The sequence below is a fragment of the Mobula hypostoma genome, chromosome 13 (assembly GCF_963921235.1).
Source record: "Mobula hypostoma chromosome 13, sMobHyp1.1, whole genome shotgun sequence".
In the NCBI taxonomy this organism is placed as follows: domain Eukaryota; kingdom Metazoa; phylum Chordata; class Chondrichthyes; order Myliobatiformes; family Myliobatidae; genus Mobula; species Mobula hypostoma.
In genome coordinates this window covers 55697447-55719941 of record NC_086109.1, presented here as the reverse complement: position 1 = coordinate 55719941, position 22495 = coordinate 55697447, and the positions used below count along the sequence as shown (strand labels likewise).

The window sequence follows — 22495 nt, the reverse complement described above, 5'->3', positions numbered from 1 at the left end:
TTCCCCTATGACTGCTGCATTCCTCATCTACTTTTCTCCCTTCTGCACCACGGAACCAGGCTTAGTGCCAGAGACCCAATCGCTGTGGTCATCCTCTGTCAGGTTGCCCCCCTCAACAGCATCCAAAACAAGATAACGATTACTGAGGGGGATGGCCACAGGGGTGCTCTTTACTATCTGAGCTCTTCCTTTCCCTAACAGTCACCCATTCGTCTAACTCCTGCAGCCTCAGGTGACTAACTCCCTGTAGCTCCTATCTATCTCCTACTCACTTTCCCTAACATAGGTCATCAAGCCACAGCTCCAGATCCCTAACATGGTCTCTCAGGAGTTGCATCTCGGTGCACCTGGCGCAGATGTGGCCATCTGGGAGACTGGAAGATTCACAACTGCTTATTACACCGTGAGTTTAATACTGGGAATGATCTTCGATCACTCTTCCACAGTCAGCCAGAATGTGCCCTGACACACTAAAAAGGTGGTGGTGATCATCATTAATGTCTGTCCCTGCTGAGAGGTGGCTCCTAAAATATGGGAAGTGATCCACATCAGCAAGGGTCTTATCATGGATGCTGAATGTTGGGCTCAGTGTTGTGCAGCAGATTCAGGTAAATAAATGACCTTGATACCTGAATAAGTGAAATATGCAGCAGTTAATTTTGAGAAAATTCAAGATTAGTGGACTTCTGTAAATGCCAGAAAAAAAGCCAGGAAACCTAACAACGAGGAGGAACCCGTCACTACCACCTGTCTTCCCTATATTTCCACGATTTCTGAAAGGATCACCAGGATCCTGAAGTAGTACTGGATTCATACCATCCACAAACCCATAAGGAAGCTCAAATCACAGCTTATGCAGGTCAAAGATGACCTGGGACTCAGGATTCCCTGTGAATGTAGAACAGTGTATATCAGCCAGACAGGACACACATGGAAACACACATCAAGGAGCACAGGAGGTGTATCCATTTGGGTTACCTGAAGAAATTGGGTAGCAGAACATTGCATTTGCAATGGCCATTGGACTGACTTCGACAGCACAAAACTACTGTACCGTGCCGATGGTTTTTGGGACCACGATGCCATTGAAAATAAAGCTAGAGGAAAAGAATTTAAATAAAGTCGAAGGTCTCGCTGAAAATACCATTGTAAACAAGGTGGGAGAGCGGACATCAGTTGGATGAGGACTAACCAATCAGAAGGTTATAAGTACCACTGGACCAGACAAGCTCAAGCATCATCCCTGATGAAGATAGCAGAGTTTGTCATCAAAATGTCAGTTATAATCGATACCTGTACCTGGCTGGAAGTCAAAGAAGAGTTTATTTGTCATATACACCAGGAAAGTACCAGATCCTTTTTCAAAATCAAACATAGTTTGGAGCTCAGACTCCAATCGTGCACAATAGTCTTCTGTATATTACAACTTTGATTAAAGATGGTGCAATCTTAGCTCTCAAGTAGAAATGACAAAAGATGAATGATTTCCCCACATGTTATGGAGATCAATTCCACTCCAGCAGAGAACTTGCTTGAGGTGAGGTACAACCATATTATAGAAAGAAAGACTGAGGTTGAGCTGCAGTTTTGGATAACATTAGTCTGCATTGGGATTGGTCTGTGGCAAATATGTTGCTGAGGATCGTGGCTTGCACGTCATCAGGGATAAAATTCCTCTGCCTTGATTCATATTCCCTCCCTTGGCTGGTATGTGCACTTCATCACCTTCTGGCTCCTAAACCTCCAACCTATTTCACAGTCACACAACCATAATTTGGGGTTTAATCCACTAGGATTATTTCAAGGTTTTGAGTGAGATTCCCCGCCAATATGACAACAATCAATCCAAATCAAATCATTCTTCAGTGTATCATAAAATAGGTTGTTCATTATTAATTAACTAATCAGTTACTTTTCATATGCATTGTACTGACTTTGATATTATTGGTATTTGAATCTTACATTGAAAAAATCTGAATAGAAATCCATTTAATTATAAACATATACTCCAGGTAACCGTACACTTGATCCTTACCTTCTTGTTGTATTCATGAGCTAGTCTATCCAATTCCTCCTGCATTACTCTTAGTTTTGCTTTCAGAAATCGTATCTGAGCCTCTAAGTTCAGAATAAGGAACAGAATTTTAAAAATTAATTCTATAGTTAATTTAACACAATTTATCAAATAGCCTTTCAAAATAATTATCCAATGCAATATACTTATCACTAATACATTAAAAAGATACTTTACAAAAGGCAGCTATCCTGAAGCATAGTTCAAAGCCACAAATTCACAATCAAATATCAAATTAAGAATGAGGCTCCTTCTTTCTCCTTCCACTCAGTTTTACAAGTAGGATGAGATCAAAATCTAGAAAAGTGAGGGATATTTATTCACATTAGCTTGCTTTTCTGCTCCACTCTTGCATCAGTTCTATTTTTATGCCCTGCAGGCCCTGAACTAATAGTGGATTTCAAGAAACAAAAAAATATTAGCACTAGTGCAAAAGCAAAAAGGGTTTTTCAGAATAACTTATAGGTGAAAGGTTTTAACAATCAATAGCAATTGAAAATGTGGTTCTTTTCCTAGGAAAATGGGGACAAGGGGAGGATGTGTTTTTTTTAATTATTCATGAATTTGAATAACTAGACATCGTGAGAATGTTTCCACCAGAAATGAAGGCCATAATGTAAGATATTTATTCAGTCAGTGGATGGAATGGAGAACTTGCTGCTGAAGACAGTATTGAGATAATTCATAAGGTTTAAGTAAGTCAAAGGAGAAAGAAGACAAAAGAATTTGTTGATAAATTAAAGGCAAAGGAAAGGGAGGAGGCTTGTGCAGAGAATAAATATAAGCAATGATCTATCTAATTATCCAACATTTATAACACAAAAAGATGTTGCAATTCATTAAAGAAACAACCAGGGAAGAGTTGCACATCTACATCGGCTCTCAATCTGTTCACATTGTAATGCTGAATACTAATACATGATCGTCTCAAACTAATTTGAGCATCTGGTATATGTAAATACAGGTTGAGTACCCCTTATCCAAAAAAATGAAATCTGGAAACCTCCGAAATCTGAGATTTTTTTGAGCGCTCATATAACATCACAAATGGAAAATTCCAGAAAGTGCAAGAAAGGTTCTCAAGTGATGTGTGGGACTCTGTGCACCACAGACAGTTCTGAGAAACGAAAAATAGAAAAAACCTGCATAAAGTGAAAAATGAAGATCTTGAGTTTTAATTGAAACAGTGAATCAGTAGAGTGAACCTGTTGCTTAACGGTGTGCTAATCATGAAGCAAGCAAAGATCTATCACCGTGAATTGAAAATTGAAGGTAATTGTGAATATTCGGCAGGCTGGTTGCAGAAATTTAAGAAAAGGCATGACATTAAATTCTTAAAGTGTCAGCTGGTCATGAAGCACTAGAGAAATTCATTGATGAATCTGTCAAGATTGTTGCTGATGAAAATCTAACACCGGAACAAATCAACAATACTGATTGTTTATATACCTTACATAAAAACTGAAAAAAATAAATACAGTGTTCTATAACCTTTTAATCAAAACAAGACACCATAAGTGAAGACTGAAAACCTGCTGTTTGTTGTTTCTCAACAAGTGATTCAGATATTCTCCCTAAGCTGTTGTGCTGCTTTTGTTACCCTGCACTCATTATATTTTCATTATATTAACAGTGTGCCATAATTTTTACTGTTAAGTATATATGCGTGATGAACAAGTGCAAGACAAAGTCTGCTTACTGGTAGCACATAAATTCAGAGTCATAAGCAATGGCAATCCCAAGTTATCTCATTACAGTCTATATTCCAAAATCTGAAACACTTCCAGCCCCAAGCATTTCGGATAAGGGGTACTCAACCTGTAATAACTTCTGCAAAATCCAAAGGAGGAGATGCAACACAATGTCCAAATGGAGCAAGATTGGAACTAAACAGAAGAAAGCCGAATCCAAACAGGATATTGCTTAAGAGAATAAGCTAAGTCTTAGATTTTCATATAACTATTTCTTCATTTCACCCAAGACAGCAGAGGACTCCAGACAATTGAATGGTTAATATCTAAATGGAAATTCAACTGTTGACCCAAGTTCTAAATGAAAGTTCTGTATTAGCTCATCCTAATAGATTGTAGCTCTCCACAGCCTGAATGTGGGAGCTTCCCTAAAACAACATCTTGTTCAGGTCAATGGGGAGAGCAGCTCCGCTGAAACTACTGAAGTTCCACAATCAAAACCTTTGTCAGCAGTTATATTTCTAAATAGACATCTCTATGATGCACTTCTAAACCACAGAATAACAAATAATGCAGTTCCTGGATTGTCAAGTATACCACTAATCTACCTGTGAGTTGAGTCATGGAGAGGGGGAGGTGCAGGATAAAGTCCTGAATAACCCAGACATTAGTGGAGCTGCTCAGCAGAATTCAAAGGGGAAAAGTTAAATGAAGAAAGGTAATGGAAGGCTGAGTGAACAGTTTGGACCAAAGGACTAGCATCTGTGCTGCATATGCAACTTAATCTTGTGACATATTGAATACTGAAGAAAACAGTACGGATTATGCTCCCAGAATACAACATTACACTGCACTGTATAGACTTCAAGGATGACAATCAAGTTAAATTAGAATCAGGTTTATTATCACTGGCATGAGTCGTGAAATTTGTTAATTTAGCAGCAGCAGTTCAATGCAATACATAATATAGAAGAAAAAATAAATAAATTACAGTATACGTACATTGAATAGATTAAAAATCATGCAAAAACAGAAATAATATATATTAAACAAGTGAGGTAGTGCTCATGGGTTCAATGTACACTTAGAAATTAGATGGCAGAGGGGAAGAAGCTTCTGTACCTCCTAACTGATGGCACAAATGAGAAAAGTCCATGTCCTGGGTGCCTTTCTGAGACCCCGCAACCTGAAGATGTCCTGGGTAGTACCTAAGATGGAGCCAGCTCAATTTACAGCCTTCTGCAGCTTCTTTTGGTCCTGTGCAGTAGCTCTCCCCATACCAGACAGTGATGCAGCCTGTCAGAATGCTCTCCATGGTACATCTATAGAAGTTTTTGAGTATATTTGTTGACATACCAAACTCCTAATGAAGTTTAGTCACTGTCTTGCCTTCTTTATAGCTGCATCGATATGATGGAACCATGTTAGGTCCTCAGAGATCTTGAATAAGGAAGCAGGGAACATGGTGCATTAACAAGCCAAACAGAAACCCTATTTGGGTAGATGCCGCTTAGAGCACCATCAGCATTTCATTTGCCAATTACAGCCCAGATTATGCTCACTTTGGAAACAATTAACCTATCATCCGAAGTTTCTGCCTAAATAACTTACTTTTTACCAAATGCAGTATCTTCCATGAATCAGCTCAGTTGGGTAGAGCTTTAAAAGACAGTTTAAAAAATACTTCCTTCTTTGATCTGTTAATAGTGATAACTTGGTAGTATTTGGTTAATATGGCTGAACGTGGATTCACAAAGATTTAGTAGCATAAAATGTTCAATCATTAGCTGTGCCAATGTGCTTCCAAACTGGCATCTCAAATTTGTCCTGAATGAACAGAGCATTAGTGTGTACATACAGCCAGTGCTTGTTAGGAGTATAAAATATAGACAGATGGAGGCATTAATGCTACTTTGAAACTGAACTGTTGAGATGATAGTTTCTTTTACTCACAAATAACTGACACATCCAACAACAAGAAGGACCTATTATAGGGGAGAGAGGGAACGTCGACTCAGACCATGAGAGGCCTGTTATAAATACCATTAAAAATGATCACCGTCAACTTTCAGATGAGTCAGTAATTTCCAGTGGCTTTTGCTTTCATTGTGCAAATTTTTGACACTTCCTATCTTCTTCAAAGGTGCTCAAGTATGCATGATGTGGCACAAATTATGAAGAACCTAATCAAGGTGCCAGCATAAACTGATTGCTCCTAGGCATGGATATGCAGGTTGGCATTTCTGTCAGAATAGAGCAGAACTGGGAAAACAATCTAAGACACAAAGAACATGGCGAGCTGCTGAAACAGAGTTGCACCAATTATATCACTTTCTTTTGCACCGGTGCCTAAGAGAGCAGAGCATCTGCTTCAACCATTACGGTCCACTTACACCCCACTACAATGCAGTACTTTGAGAGACTGGTTATGGCTCAAATCAACTCCTGCCATAGCGAGGACATGAACCCACTACAATTTGCCCATTGCCACAATAGGCCTACTGCAGTATCTCACTACTTCACTCTACTTTGGACCACCTGGTCAACCTAAATGAATACTATCAGGTGTTGTTCACTGACTACTGCTCAGTATTCAACACTGACATACACTAAAACTCATCAAGTTCCAAGACTTGGGCTACTGTACCTCCCTCTGCAATTGGATTCATGACTTCCTCACTGACAGAGCACATCATCTCCTCCTCAATGACTATCAACACAGGCCCCCACTCTAATCACTCTACACATCATATTGCATGGCTAAGCATAGCTCCAAAGCCATCTATAAATTTGCTAATGGCACCACTGCTGTTGGCAGAATCATGGAAGGTGATGAAGTGGTGTACACGAGTAAGACAGGCTAGCTGGAAGAGGGCCATAACAACCTTTCACTCAACATGAACAAAACCATGGAATTGATTGTGGACCTTAGAAGTGGAAAGTCAGGCAAATACACACTGGTTCTCACTGAAGAATCTGTGGTGAGAAGGGTGAGCAGTATCAAGTTCCTGGATGTTAACATCCCAGCCCAACACACAGATGCAACCATGAAAAAGGTATGCCAATGTCTCTAATTTCTTAGAAGGTTATGGTGATTCAGTACGTCAGTGAAGACTCTTGATAAATTCGTACAGATGTACATTGAAAAGCATTCTGCCTGGTTGCATCACAGCCTCGTTTGGAAACTCGAATGTACAGGAATGCAAGAAGCCACAGAGAGTGGTGGATTCAGCTATCTACATGTCTACAGCTGTCCTCACCATCAAGGACACCCACAACAGACAATGTCTCAAGAAAGTGGCATCATTAATCAGGGATCCCCTCCCCCCCCCACCGATCCTTTCCTTGACAGTGCCATCAAGAAGGAGGTACAGACGCCCCCCACTTCGAAGATCAACAACAAACAGCTTCTTCCCCACTGCATTCGGGCTCTTAACTGCTTTGTTGAGCACCTCTGCACCAACTGCCACAAGAGGGACTTCCCGGTGGCCAAACGTTTTAATTCTGACACTAATACTACCTTGGACTATACATCTTTTTCTCTCTCAACTTGCTGAGTGCTGTAATGTTTAATTTGTTGTTTAATTTTTGCACGTGTAAGTTATGTGTAATTTATATTAGTTTATGTTAATTTGTGTTCATCATGTTTGCAATGCACTGTGTTGCAAAAAGGTTAATTTTCATGGCATTTATACCGTGTTGCCTATGACCGCCATATCCAGCGGAGTGAGAGGTAGCAGAGTGATAGGGCATTGGTTCAACGGGCTGAGGCGGTAACAAGGCGAGGTAGGTTTACCTGTGTTAATTGAGGAAAGCAAGTAGTATGTGTGAGAGGCCGGTTTTCTGGGCTCGGCATCAGATGGGGGAGGTCCTGGAGTCTCCCAGCCTCCCTGATGGCCATATCTACACCAGGTGTGTCGAGCTGCAGCTCCTAAGGGACCAAGTTAGGGAACTAGAGATGCAGCCGATGACTTTCGTCTGGTCAGGGAGAGTGAGGAGATGATAGAAAGGAGTTAAAGGTAGGTGGTCACACTGGGGCCACAGGAGACAGACAAGTGGGTAACAGTCAGGAGAGGGTAAAGGGGAAGAGTCAGGTACTAGAGAGTACCCCTGTGGCTTTACCCCTTGACAATAAGTACTTCTGTTTGAGTACTGTTGGGGGGGTACAACCTACCTGGGAGAAGCAACCGTGGCCGCGCCTCTGGCACAGAGTCTGGCTCTGTGGCTCAGAATGGTAGGGAAAGGAAGAGGAAGGCAGTAGTGATAGGGGACTCTATAGTTAGGGGTCAGACAGGCGATTCTGTGGACACAGGAAAGAAACTCGGATGGTAGTTTGCCTCCCAGGTGCCAGGGTCTGGGATGTTTCAGATCATGTCCAAAATACCCTGCAGTGGAAGGGAGAACAGCCAGAGGTCGTGGTACATATTGGTACCAATGATATAGGTAGGAAAAGGGAAGAGGTCCTGAAAAAAGACTACAGGGAGTTAGGAAGGAAGTTGAGAAGCAGGACCGCAAAGGTAGTAATCTCGGGATTACTGCCTTTGCCACGCGACAGTGAGAATAGGAATAGAATGAGGTGGAGGATAAATGCGTGGCTGAGGGATTGGAGCAGGGGGCAGGGATTCAGATTTCTGGATCGTTGGGACCTCTTTTGGGGCAGGTGTGACCTGTACAAAAAGGATGGGTTGCACTTGAATCCCATGGGGACCAATATCCTAGTGGGGAGGTTTGCTAAGGCTACTGGGGAGAGTTTAAACTAGAATTGCTGGGGGGTGGGAACCAAACTGAAGAGACTGGAGAAGAGGCGGTTGGCTCACAAACAGAGAAAGCTTGGAGACAGTGTGTGAGGGTGGATAGGCAGGTGATAGAGAAGGGACGCGCTCAGGTGGACAGTTTGAGATGTATCTATTTTAACACAAGGAGTGTTGTGAACAAAGTGGATGAGCTTACAGCATGGATCAGTACTTGGAGCTATGATGTGGTGGCCAGTACAGCGACTTGGATAGCTCAGGGACAGGAATGGTTACTTCAAGTGCCGGGTTTTAGATGTTTCAGAAAGGACAGGGAAGGAGGCAAAAGAGGTGGGGCGTGGCACTGTTGATCAGAGGTAGTGTTATGGCTGCAGGAAAGGTGGATGTCATGGAGGGATTGTCTACGGAGTCTCTGTGGGTGGAGGTTAGGAACAGGAAGGGGTCAATAATTTTGTGTTTTTTATAGGCCACCCAATAGTAACAGGGATATCGAGGAGCAGATAGGGAAACAGATCCTGGAAAGGTGTAATAATAACAGAGTTGTCTTGATGGGAGATTTTAATTTCCCAAATATCAGTTGGCATCTCCCTACAGCAAGGGGCTAGATGGGGTGGAGTTTGTTAGGTATGTTCAGGAAGGTTTCCTAACACAAGATGTAGATAAGCCTACAAGAGGAGAGACTGTACTTGATTTGGTATTGGGAAATGAACCTGGTCAGGTGTCACATCTCACAGTGGGAGAGCAGTTTGGAGATAGTGATCATAATTCTATCTCCTTTACAATAGCATTGGGGAGAGATAGGACCAGACAAGTTAGAAAAGCATTTAATTGGAATAAGGGGAATTATGAGGCTATCAGGCAGGAAACTGGAAGCTTAAATTGGGAACAGATGTTCTCAGGGAAAAGTACGGAAGAAATGTGGCAAATGTTCAGGGGAGTTCTGCACAGGTATGTTCCAATGAGACAGGGAAGTTATGGTAGGGTACAGGAACCGTGGTGTACAAAGGCTGTAATAAATCTAGTAAAGAAGAAAAGCTTACAAAAGGTTCAGAGAGTTAGGTAACGTTAGGGATCTAGAAGATTATAAGGCTAACAGAAAGGTGCTTAAAAAGGAAATTAGGAGAGCCAGAAGGGGCCATGAGAAGGCCTTGGTGGGCAGAATTAAGGAAAACCCCAAGGCATTCTGCAAGTATGTGAAGAGCAAGAGGATAAGATTTGAAAGAATAGGACCTATCAAGTGTGACAGTGGGAAGTGTGTATGGAACTGGAGGAAATAGCAATATTCACTATGGAAAAGGATCTTGGTGATTGTAGTGCTGACTTGCAACAGAATGAAAAGCTTGAGCATGTAGATATTAAGAAAGAGGATGTGCTGGAGCTTTTGGAAAGCATCAAGTTGGATAAGTCGCCAGGACCGGATGAGATGTACCCCAGGTACTGTGGGAGGCGAGGGAGGAGAACTCAGCCTTTTCTCCTTGGAGTGACGGAGGATGAGAGGTGACCTGATAGAGGTGTATAGGAGGAGAAGATGGCGGCGCGACGCAGCTTGCAATGGCCACTCCGGTGATGATGATATCTGTTATCTGTCAAGTAGGGAGCCGTGCACAATCCTGATTTGATGGAAACAGACGCGAGAGCACAGAGGAACATCTGGTGAAGCTTCTGAAATGCCTGCTTCACTGCCGCTGCTATTGTGTGATCCAGAATCTCTGGAGGGAAAGGCCCTGAATCCTCAGTTTTGCTTGTTGCTCAGCGGCTGGGGCGGGGTCGAAGCGCTCGGCAGAGGATGGCGCTCTGTGCTCGGTGGCTCGAAGTTTTCGGACAGACTCAGAGTCGGCTGTGGTCGGGTGCTTCCAATGCATCGGCAAGTTTGTGGTGCTTGGAAGTTCATGGCAGGGAGAGTTTCTCCCTTCTACCGTCTGCGTGAGATGATGGGGCTATTGGGACCTGAGACTTTTTTTTACCGTGCCCATGGTCTACTCTTTATCAAATTACGGTATTGCGTTGCACTGTTGTAACTATGTTATAATTATATGGTTTTGTCAGTTTTAGTCTTGGTTTGTCCTGTGTTTCTGTGATCTCTCTCTGGAGGAACATTGTATCATTTTTTAATGCATGCATTTCTAAATGACAATAAACGAGGACTGAGTGTCCTCATAATCTAATCTAATAAAATGAGAGGCGTTGATCATGTGGATAGTCAGAGGCTTTTTCCCAGGGCTGAAATAGTTGCCACAAGAGGACACAGGTTTAAGGTGCTTGGGAGTAGGTACACAGGAGATGTCAGGGGTAAACTTTTTACTCAGAGAGTGGTGAGTGAGTTGAAAGGGCTGCCAGCAACTGTGGTGGAGGCAGATAGGGTCTTTTAAGAGACTTTTAGATAGGTACATGGAGCTTAGAAAAATAGAGGGCTATAGGGAAATCTAGCAATTTCTAAGGGACATGTTCGGCACAACTTTGTGGACCGAAGAGCCTGTATTGTGCTGTAGGTTTTCTATGTTTCTATATTTCTATAACAATAACCTATGAGAAGAAAGTGGAAGAGTAGGTTCAAGCAAGAGCCCTTTTCTAACCAAGGTGCAAAAGGAGCGGTTCTTCCACTAGAACATTAAGGATTTCCTCACTAAAATCTAGGGGCAGATCTTGCAGGCATCTCAGAATCAGACAAAGACTGCTTTGGTAGTGGCTGTCAAGATAATTACAGCCATTAATATTTGTGCATTACAGCCTTCCAGACTGGAACAAAAGATGGTTGCTACATCTCAGTTTGCTGTCAATGGTTGAATAAAGGATATCACTGATTTCTCCTTTCAAAGGGGCTGGTTATATTTTATTCTCTCTCTGAGGTTAGTGGGTTACTGATATTTGAAGAATTTAATGTATTACAAATGTGCAGATAAGAAAGTGAGCTCAGTAGACAGTTGAAACAAAGACTGTATTGATTGAATTCTAATCAATCCCTTGAGACAGCCATTGAAATTCAGGATAAGGAGTAGGATACAATAGATGAGTATACAGAAGAAAGTGTGAAGTGCATTCAACCATTCAAAGCCATTCAACAGAAACAGACAAGAAATAAATGGGTCAAGCATTAGAGTCTCTGTACATTTTAGGGTAAAGAACTTGGCACTTTCAAAACACAAATACCAAGAGGATACTTCACTCAAAATGCATAGGTCTATGGGAAATTGATGACTAGATTGAATCTAGTATTGGTGCTGCTTCCTGCATCTATGCTGACCTCTTCAACTTTGCCTCCAACTTCCACCATGCCCTCAGATTTACTTACAATATCTCTGACACCTCTCTCCTCTTTCTGGATCTCTTTGTTTCCATCTCTGGGGACAAACTATCTATTGGCATATTTTACAAATCCACTGACTCTCAGTTATCTTGATCATACTTCTTCCCACCCTGTCACTTGTAAAAAAGCTAATCCATTCTCTCGGTTCCTCTGTCTCTGTGTGTAGCTTTCCATTATAGAATACCTGAGATATCCCTTTTTTTTCAAAACACTGGGTTGCGTTTCCAGCACTATTGATGCTGCCCTCACCTATATCTCCTCCATTTCCTGCACATCTATTCTCACCCTATCTCTCGTCATTGTAACACAGATAGGGCTCCTCTTGTCCTTAGCTACCACCTTATGAGCTTCTGTAACCAGCACATCATTCTCCGCGACTTCTACCACTAAGGATATCTTTCCCTCCCCCCCTCACCCACCCCTTCTCTGCTTTCCATAGGTGTCTCCCTTGTCTACTCTTCCCTCACTACTGATCTCCATCCTGACATTTACCTCTGCAAGTGGAGCAAGTGCTGTACCTGCTCCTTCATCTCTTTTCTCGCCATCATTCAGGGCTCCAAACAATCCTTCTAGGTGAGATGACACTTCATCTGTGAGACTCAATTGTTCCTGGTGCTCCTTGTGTGGCCTCCTCTACATTGGTAAAACCCAATACAGATTCGGGGGAGGAGGTGCTTAGTCAAGCACTTTTGCTCTGTTCCTCTCAAAAGGCAGGATTTCAGGGTTGCTATCTATTTCAATTTGACATCCAATTTCTAGTCCACGATGAGGCCACACCAGGGTTTAGAAGCAACCCTGTCGGTCTGACAGAAGCAACCCTGTCTATCTGGGTGGCCACCAATCTGTTGGCATGAACATCAATTTCTCAACCTTCCAGTAATTACTTCCCATATCCTGCAACCGTCCCTCACTTTTTTCCCATTCCCCATTCTGGTTATCCTTTCATCCCTTTTCTTCTCCTAACTTTCCCAGCACTTTACTCTGGATCCCCTTCTCCTCTTTGTTCTATAGTCCACCATCCTCCCCTATAACCTAATAAGAATCTAACAACAAATTTCATAACATATAACATGCGTGATTCTGATCTACCACTTCTTTGCCATTCACCTAATCTTTCCTTCTATAGACTCCCTGCTATCTCAGCACTACCTGTCCCTACCTCTATCTTTGTTTCATCCGCAAACTTGGCCACAAAGCCTTCAATTCTGTCATCCAGATCATCTAACGTGAAAGGTGGCAGACCTAACACTAATTCTTGCAGAACACCACTAGTCATCGGCAGCCAAACAGAAATGGTCTCCTTTATCCCCACTGTTTGCCTCCTGCCAGTAAGCCAATCTTTCCAGTAATACCATGGGCTCTTACCTTGTCTATTTGCCTTCCGAAAATCCAAGTAAACAGCACCCACTGACTCTCCTTTGTCTATCCTGCCTGTTATTTCCTCTTATTTTCCAGGCACAATTTCCTCTTAAGGAAACCGTGCTGACTTCAGCCTATTTCATCATGTGCCTCCACGTATTCTGAAATCTCATCCTTAATAATGGACTCTAACAGCTTGCCAATCACCGAAATCAGTACTGTTGAATTAACAATTAATCCAGAAGTTACACTGTTTAATTAAACCCATGAAGTCAGTTTACAGGTTTTCAATCCAGAAATGATGAGCCAAATTTTACATTCTACAAAATTTAAATTTATGGCACAATATTTGCATTTTTTTCTAAATGCTTCCAGTCAAGTGTTAATAACTGAAATCGTTATCGGTCAACATACTTCACGAAAAACACTTCCTTTTCCTCTAATAATGATGCAGTTTTAAACAACTTAATTATGCAACATAAAGAGCAAAACACTGAGTTCAGTCCCACCTGTGCTCATTTCATTGCCAGTGCTGGGCATCACATTTTCTATATCAGCAGGAGCTCCATCCTCTAGCTGACCTTCAATTTTGCTAATTGTCTTTGCAAGGGAGAAATTGGAAAAGTCCTCTAAAACCGCAACATCATCAGCCATGTGCAATTCAACAGTTTTATGTTTAGCACTGAAATTTTAAAAACACAGGCACTTATTTTTTTCTTTTCAGTTCAGTAAAGAAATTTCTCTGCTGAAACTGGTTAATGATTTATGGTTAATTGGGACACATTGGGACCAGTGCATATTGGCTCAATTAGTTAGCTGCCCCAATAAGCCGAAATTTCAAGGAAATAGTTAAATAGATATAAAGATAAAAATACTTTTTAACTGAGTAACAAATAATGTATTTAAGTGAAATACAGAACAAATTAGAACACTACCAAAACTAATACCGCACCATAAAATTGTGTTATTTCCTAAAAGTCATTGATAAAGGAATTAATGTAGTATATGCTGCCGTGTTCTTTTGATTGACTAAGTGAACAAAATCAGTGCAGACACCTAGTGCAGATAATGGACTGCCTTCAAACAATGTTATTGGCAATTGCATCATCCAATTCTTCATTTTTATTATAACATTATTGATTTCTTCAATTTCTTCATAATTCCTAACTTATTGAAGTAGTGAAGTTGTTTAATTTTCACTCCTGACCATTTCTGGCATCTAAGTCTGAAACCACAGTAAACAAAACAGTTCCGAAATGTCATACTGCTTATTTCTCACCAACTATCAGTGACAAAAATCACTGCTTTCTAACACAAACATACTCAAGTGATACCATTTAAAAACTGTTCTAAATCCGGTGTAGTATCTAATGGCTACACAACATGCAAGTGACTGACGTTAGTTAGAAACTGTTTGGCAATGTAGTGTTCTGAATAAACAAGGGAATCCCAGCTATTTTCTCAATTTGTTTTGTTTTTTTAAGAGATGTCCTAAATAAGCAACTGCTCCAATTAAATGATGGCCCAATTAACCAGAATCTACTGTATATAATATTAAAACACACCAAAAAAAACCAAATTTTAATCAATAACTAACATTCAAAAATAATAAATTAATGCTCACTTGGATACATTTAATGTACCTCTGTTGGTTTAATCATTAAATTATTTAAAGTGACAAAGCATGCATGAAAACATCTAAGAACATACAAAGTGTAAATGATAATCCCATTTGTAAGCAATCTCATTCAAATTTACAGAATGAAAACTGATGTGCCACAGCAATCATTTTCACTTATTCATCATACTTGGCTAGTCAGTAACAATTTGACAGATTAACCTATAGTCATTTCATATTTCCCAAATCTGAAGCACTCTTTCCAAAAAAAGATTTGTCTTACAAGGGTTGTAGGACAAAATAAAGTCATAAATAAATTGAAGTTGCTGGTGAACGCAGCAGGCCAAGCAGCATCTATAGGAAGAGGCGCAGTCGACGTTTCAGGCCGAGACCCTTCGTCAGGACTAACTGAAGGAAGTTCAGTTTGTCCTGACGAAGGGTCTCGGCCTGAAACGTCGACTGCGCCTCTTCCTATAGATGCTGCTTGGCCTGCTGCGTTCACCAGCAACTTTGATGTGTGTTGCTTGAATTTCCAGCATCTGCAGAATTCCTGTTGTTTGCTCATAAATAAATTGCTTAATTTTGAATATGCTTGTAGCAGATTTCAATGAATCTTGCTACAACATATACTATTGTTACTGACTTCTTACAAGCCAAAGGTGTTCAATAAAGAGCAACAAACTTCAGAATCAGATTACAATAGTAATACTGAAACTTAAAGACATAAATAACTTTAACAAAGTTAGGGTTGTCAGAGCTTACAGTGGGACATCAATCGGATGCAGAACTAGGCTGAGAAGTGGCTTCAACCCAAATAAGTGAAGTGGTTCATTTTGGTAAGTCAAATTTGAAGACAGAATATAATATTAATGTCACTGTGGAGGATCTGAGAGGTCTTGGGGTCCGTGTCAAAGCTGCTGCACAGGTTGACAATGCTGTCAAGAAGGCATATGGTGTGTTGGCATTCATCAACCATGGGATTGAGTTCAAGAGCCGTGAGGTAACGTTACAGCTATACAATACCTTGGTCAGACCCCACTTGGAATACTGTGTTCAGTTCTGATCACCTCACTACAGGAAGGATGTGGATACTATTGAGAGAATGCAGAGGAGATTTACAAGGATGTTGCCTGGATTGGAGGGCGTAACTTATGAGAATAGGTTGAGTGAACTTGGCCTTTTCTCCTTGGAGCGATAAAGGATGAGAGGTGACCTGATAAAAGTGTTTAAGATGATGAGGGGCAGTGATCTTGTGGATAGCCAGAGGCTGTTTCCCAGGGCTGAAATGGCTCACACGAGAGGGCATGGTTTTAAGGCGCTTGCAAATAGATACCGAGGGGAAATCACAGGGAAGTTTTTCACACATGGAATGCACTGTTGGCAGTGGTGGTGAAAGTGGATACAATAGGGTCTTTTAAGAGCCTCTTGGATTGGTACATGGTGTTTAGAAAAATAGAGGGCTCTGCGCTAGGGAAGTTCTAAGTAGTTTCTAGAGTAGGTTACATGGTTGTCACAACATTGTGGGCCGAAGGGCTTGTAATGTGTTGTAGATTTCTATGTTCTAAAGTTAAAGAAGTTTTCCCGTGCCAAGTTATCAATGCTGGGCTGGCACCTGCTTTAAATAGAACTATTGCAGAGGACACAGTGCAAAGAAAATACTGTTGTTCCACAGTTACTTAGACTGGCATGGCTTAAAACAACAAACTACCTTATGGGCAACACTCCAAATGTTGAGGAATGATGCCATCTCAGTACAAAAGTGAATTTAAATGAATTTTAAGAGTATGTAAGTCAACTCAGAAATGGTAAAAAATTTTACTTCACTCCAGAAATAAATGAGCATTAGACATGTGGTGATGAAAAAAAAACAATTCCTAAGCAGCATGCTTTCAGGTATTAAAAGTTTTCTGAGATACTAAGAGCAACAGCATTAGGAAACCAATGATGGGAGGGTGTAGTATTTATATTAGAGCCAGGCCATTTAGAAAGGAAATTAGGAAACTACTATTTGCAGGAGGTAATAGAAATTGGGATTTTTTTTTGCAACAACAATTGATAATAGATAGATTAATAGAAGTATGAAAGGGTAGAGGGAAAATATGGTATGTGAAGCTAAATCACGGATCAGCAAAGATCTTAATGATTGGCAAAACAGGCTTAAAGGGCAAAATAAGCCTAAATAATTTGCAACCATTCCAGTTTCTGGCATCTCAAATTTGGTTTGTACAGGCTATAAGGATGCTTAATAAAAACAGACAATATTTAGTACCACATGGTTATGATCTATGTTCTATATGTATAAGCCTCAATAGATGTTGCTCATATAATGCCTTGCTTGTAGGAATTCTTTTGAACACCAGTTTATGGCACAAAATGTGCAGAAGACTTTACCTAGTAATTTTCTTCCCTTTGTTTGCAGAACATGATCTGCTTTGCTCCAAGTTCCTCAATCCAATCTTACTTCTGTTCTGCAGCACATAATTTGGAACAAAAATTATTACAAAACATTATCAGTTGTCCATCTAGCTGCATACAATACCAAATACATTCACAAAGCACAAAAATAACATATAGGCAAGTCATCGTGAGGAAAATTATGGAAAGTATGCGGTGCAAATTAATGCAGTTAAATAATTTTGTTTTGGAGTTTCAAGTACTTTGGGGAGGGGGCCACTGCATTATTGATTAAGAGTTCATCACTACAGTAATAAGGGTGGCCCAGAAGCTCTACAAATGATACTGTAGAGTAAAGTAGAGTAAGAAAGGAAATAGACAATCACTTTGCTGGTATCATACGACTGGTCTCTCAGCAGGAGATGGACGATAGGCATGTCAGAGAGAGGAGTAGAACGAACAGGATTATGGTAGCAGAGAGGTTCCATTCCCCACAATTAACTGGGATCGCTTTAGTATGAAAGGATTAGAAGAAATGACATTTTTTAAATGCATCTAGGAGACCTTTTTACACCAGTACTTAGACCACCTACAGTGTATATGTATACACACACACAGACACACATTTGTGTATACACGCACATACATACACACGTGTGTGTGTATATAAACATAAATTCCTCTTTGACTCTTTTTCCACTCATTTACACTAATTTTATTGATGCCAGTTAACCATCTAGCATGTTTTGACAAGTGGAAGGAAATGTAGAAACCTGCATAATCATTTGGAAATTCCGTACAGACAGATCCCAGGGTCAGAAAATGAACCAGGCTGTTTGAGTTGTGAAGGGGAGTTTTAGCCACTATACCACTATGCTGCCCTATATGATTGATGCATAATTGTAATTAACATATTTAGATCTACAAATGGATACTGTAATTACAATTATTTTCATAAGTTGTTTTAATATTAGATATTTTCTACACTCGTCCTTTGCAAAAAACCTTTATATGTAAAAAAAACCCTATTTACACAATATACAATGTAACACAAAAATAATATATTTCCTAAATTAACCAAAATGCTTTCCACATGTAATGTATTCAGTGAGCAAGTGCATTTTTATTTATGTAACTGTAATGTAAAGTAACATAGAACACACACCAGTATTTTAAAAGAGCTATTGAAAGCATGTTGACTTAGAGTTTTAAATGCTTGGCTGTCTAGTCTGTTCATGGAGTACTTTATACATCTAAAGAGCAGCAGGTACTGTAATCCTGTTTGGATTCCCTAACTAGTGGCCTTAGCCTAACCACTCAGATTTTCACATCCACCATTTAGTAGTTAATGTAAAAATTATAGTCATAATGTCAAATAGGCATAAGTGCAAGTTTTAGACTTACAGCTGAGCAAACAATGTGATATACTGATCACCAAGTATCCATTTTTATAAATAGCTCATTTACTTGGACTACTTCATAGGAGCTATTTTGTCATTAAATTGCATGAACCATATGAATTTAGGAAAACTTGCAACACAAGATGGAATTTATAAATATGACAAATCGAAAATTTGCTTACTTTTATAACATGTACAGATCTGAAATGGTATGTGTAATAGACATCTACGCTTACTGGTAGAACTAATATAAATAATCTGAATTATTATATACTATCTATACATTTTTATGTATTGTCTGCTCAACACACAAAATATTATGCCATTTGGTACAGAATTAGGACTTCTTATATTTCAAGTTCTATGATATTATTTTTGTTTGTGAACTCAAACTTGGAAAGTGCAAATTTATTTTATAAACACTGCATTATTTGGAGGACTATTAACATTTTATGAAATACAGAGATTCACATATTGCAATGCATTTATCATTATTCTCACAGTAGTGAACCTTTCTTACTTTTAATATATTAAATTCTAAATACTAATTAATTTTAAAATCACAAATACCCTGACTTTCCTTGGAATTTAGTCATGCGAAGAACCAAATAAATTGGTTAAGGCACGAGGTTAACAACACCTTTATCCCCAGAAGTAATATAATAAAATTTACAATTAGTAACCCTGTTTCATCTCAGGTGAAAAGTTACAGGATCAACTTCCACTCCAGGGTCTTAGTGAGACATCCATTATAGTACTCAGGAAGTCCTGCACTGTTACATCCTTTGAAGAAGTAATAAAATATTACAGTGAGGCTTCATATATTCCCTCAAATTATTAATAAGGGTAGGAAGGTCTCAGCCACTATTTATCCTTCAATTGTTACTACTAAAGTAAAGTATTGCATTATTTGGTTTTGGTGGTAACAGAATCTTGCTAACATAAACTGGATACATTACAGCTATGTACAGGTGTCCCCCGCTTTTCGAACGTTCGCTTTACGAAACCTCACTGTTATGAAAGCCCTACATTAGTTACCTGTTTTCGCTAACAGAAGGTGTTTTCACTGTTACGAAAAAAGCAGCACGCGAAAAAAATCAGTGCGTGATAAAAGGCAGCACACACCCCGAGCAGCCGCTCTCCCCCCGATTCGGAACAGCATTCTCGCCAGTATTGCTTAAACACGTGCCTGTGAGCAGCCGTTAGCAAGATGAGTTCTAAAGTATCGGAAAAGCCTAAAAGAGCTCGTAAGGGTGTTACACTTAGCGTAAAACTAGACATAATTAAGCATTTCAATTGTGGTGAACGAAGTAAGGACAAAGTGAGTTTGGCTTGTAGAAGCTAACGAAGATGATGTTGAAGAGCTTTTGGCATCCCATGACCAAGAACTGATAGATGAAGAGCTGATGCAATTGGAAGAGGAAAGGATAACAATCAAAACTGAATGAGTAATGATAAAGTACGACTTTAATCTTGAAAGGGTACGTCGGTTTAGGGCATATTTGCAAGATGGTTTGAGTCCTTACAAAGAACTGTATGACAGAAAAATGTGCGAGGCTCAGCAGTCAAGCATACTGTCATTTTTCAAGACTTCCACATCAGCCACAGCAGACGACGAACCTCGACCTTCGACATCGAGGCAAGCAGAGATAGAAGAAGATGAGCTGCCTGCCCTAATGGAAACAGACGATGATGAGATGACACCCCAGTGTCCCACCACCTCAACCCCCAGGCCGCGGACAAATACCGATTAGTGGAGAATGCATCGCCTCTGATCTGGGCCGACATTTACGTGCCGGGTGGCACCTAATTAATTAGCTTATTTATTTTGGCTTTTTTCTTAAAGATGTGCTGTGTGCCTCCCGGCTACCGCTGTACCCCTGCATGCTTCGCGGATCGGTATCGGTTCGCTGCCCGAAGGGTGGGAGCCACTGCACCACCCCAACCTGCGATGACTCAGCCGAACAAACCATTATCAGTGTCTTCCCGATTCCCGTAAGTGATACTACACTGTACATACATTATCTCTACTTTAGGCTGTGTATTTTTACGTGTTATTTGGTATGATTTGGCAGCTTCATAGCTTAAAGGTTACTGGAGAGAGTGTTTCTGCTGAGAGCGCTTGCGTGAGATTTTCGCTACGGAGAACAGTTCAGGCAATGATTGCGGAAAAGTATTTCTACTTTATATAGGTTGTGGTTTTATCATATCATTCCTGCTTTTACTATATGTTACTATTATTTTAGGTTTTATGCGTTATTTGGCATGATTTAGTAGGTTATTTTTGGGTCTGCGAATGCTCACAAAATTTTCCCATATAAATAAATGGTAATTGCTTCTTTGCTTTACAACATTCCGGCTTACGAACCGTTTCATAGGGATGCTCTACCTTCTGAGGGCTATATGAATGCAAAATTTCATCCATGTTCTTGGGCTAAAATAGTAAAAAAAATGGTGACTTAAGTTCTTATTAATAGCAAATGTTGTTGCAATGTATAAAATGATCCCAAGTTCACAGTAACATACAAATTTAGGCAATTAAATCAAAACCAGAGGGCTGCTCCTATGTTTATATCCTTCAGGAAGTAGTGAACAAACTATCTTGTGTTTGTTAAGGATTTAAGACATCATTCCTTGGAATTGTGACAAAGTGATTTATACACAACAAATACTTTGGCAGTGAAGGGAAGGCAAGAAGAACAAAATCAATAGTTCTGTTTAACAATTTCATATATACACTCATTTTTAGAAATTCAGTAATGCGATCCTGATAACTTTTCTGAGGCAGATGGGAAATTTTATGTATAAAAATATAAATCTGAAATTATATTTTTCATCATTGTGGCACTGCTTTCTCAATAAGAAAGATTTAAATTGAATATTAATTGAGTGAATTAGTTTGTATGTGCTACTCGTATTTCAGCTAAAAATATAGCAACACATTGGCACTCATTAGAAGGCTTGTACAGCTTTTTTTATGCTTCCTATTCTTATAAATTATTTTCTCCTATTTTGGTAAGTCAACGGCTTCCTTTCCTCCATATGTCTGCCAAAGCTGGCCGAAATTAGAAAATGTCCATTTAGAAAACTCACATTTATTCAGAGCCTTTTACAGCACTAATTGGACACACAGAGAAAAGAGATAGGATGGCTGCATATTGACACAGTAAGTAAAGCTGCTGCATCATAGCTCAAGTGACCTAAATTCAACACTGACAGTGAGTATCGGAATAGAGTGAGGTGGAGGATAAATGCGTGGCTGAGGGATTGGAGCAGGGGACAGGGATTTAGATTTCTGGATCACTGGGACCTCTTTTGGAGCAGGTGTGACCTGTACAAAAAGGAAAGGTTGCACTTGAATCCGAGAGGGACCAATATCTTGGCAGAGGGGTTTGCTAAGGCTATTGGGGAGAGTTTAAACTAAAATTGCTGGGGGGTGGGAACTGAACTGAAGAGACAGAGGAAGGGGCAGTTGGCTCACAAATAGAGAAAGATTGAAGACAGTGTGAGAGGGAACATAGGCAGGTGAAAGAGAAGCGCTGATGGTTTGAGATGTGTCTATTTTAATGCAAGAAGCATCATGATCAAAGCGGATGAGCTTAGAGCATGGACCAGTACTTAGAGCTATGATGTTATGTCCATTTCAGAGACTTGGATGGCTCATGGGCAGGAATGGCTACTGAGAGTGCCAGGCTCTAGATATTTCAGAAAGGCAATAGAGGTGGGGGCGTGGCACTGCTGACCAGAGATAGTTGTCACGGCTGCAGAAAAGGAGGAAGTCATGGAGAGATTGTCCACTGAGTCTCTGGGGAAGTTAGAAACAGGAAGGGGTCAATAACTCTACTGGGTGTTTTTATAGACCACCCAATAGTAACAGGGACATCTAGGAGCAGATAGGGAGACA

General features: G+C 40.2%; 1 protein-coding gene across 1 annotated transcript in view; it reads right to left on the bottom strand.

Moving 5' to 3' along the window:
• The window catches only part of tex9 (testis expressed 9), a 97916-nt gene that overhangs the window by 31703 nt on the left and 43718 nt on the right, over positions 1-22495 (bottom strand). Inside the window, exons 6-8 of the mRNA XM_063066511.1 lie at positions 17189-17265; positions 13689-13861; positions 2036-2118 (exon numbers count right to left, since the gene is read on the bottom strand). Of these exons, the coding sequence (XP_062922581.1) occupies positions 2036-2118; positions 13689-13861; positions 17189-17265 (333 nt within the window). The remainder of the gene's footprint in view (positions 1-2035; positions 2119-13688; positions 13862-17188; positions 17266-22495) is intronic.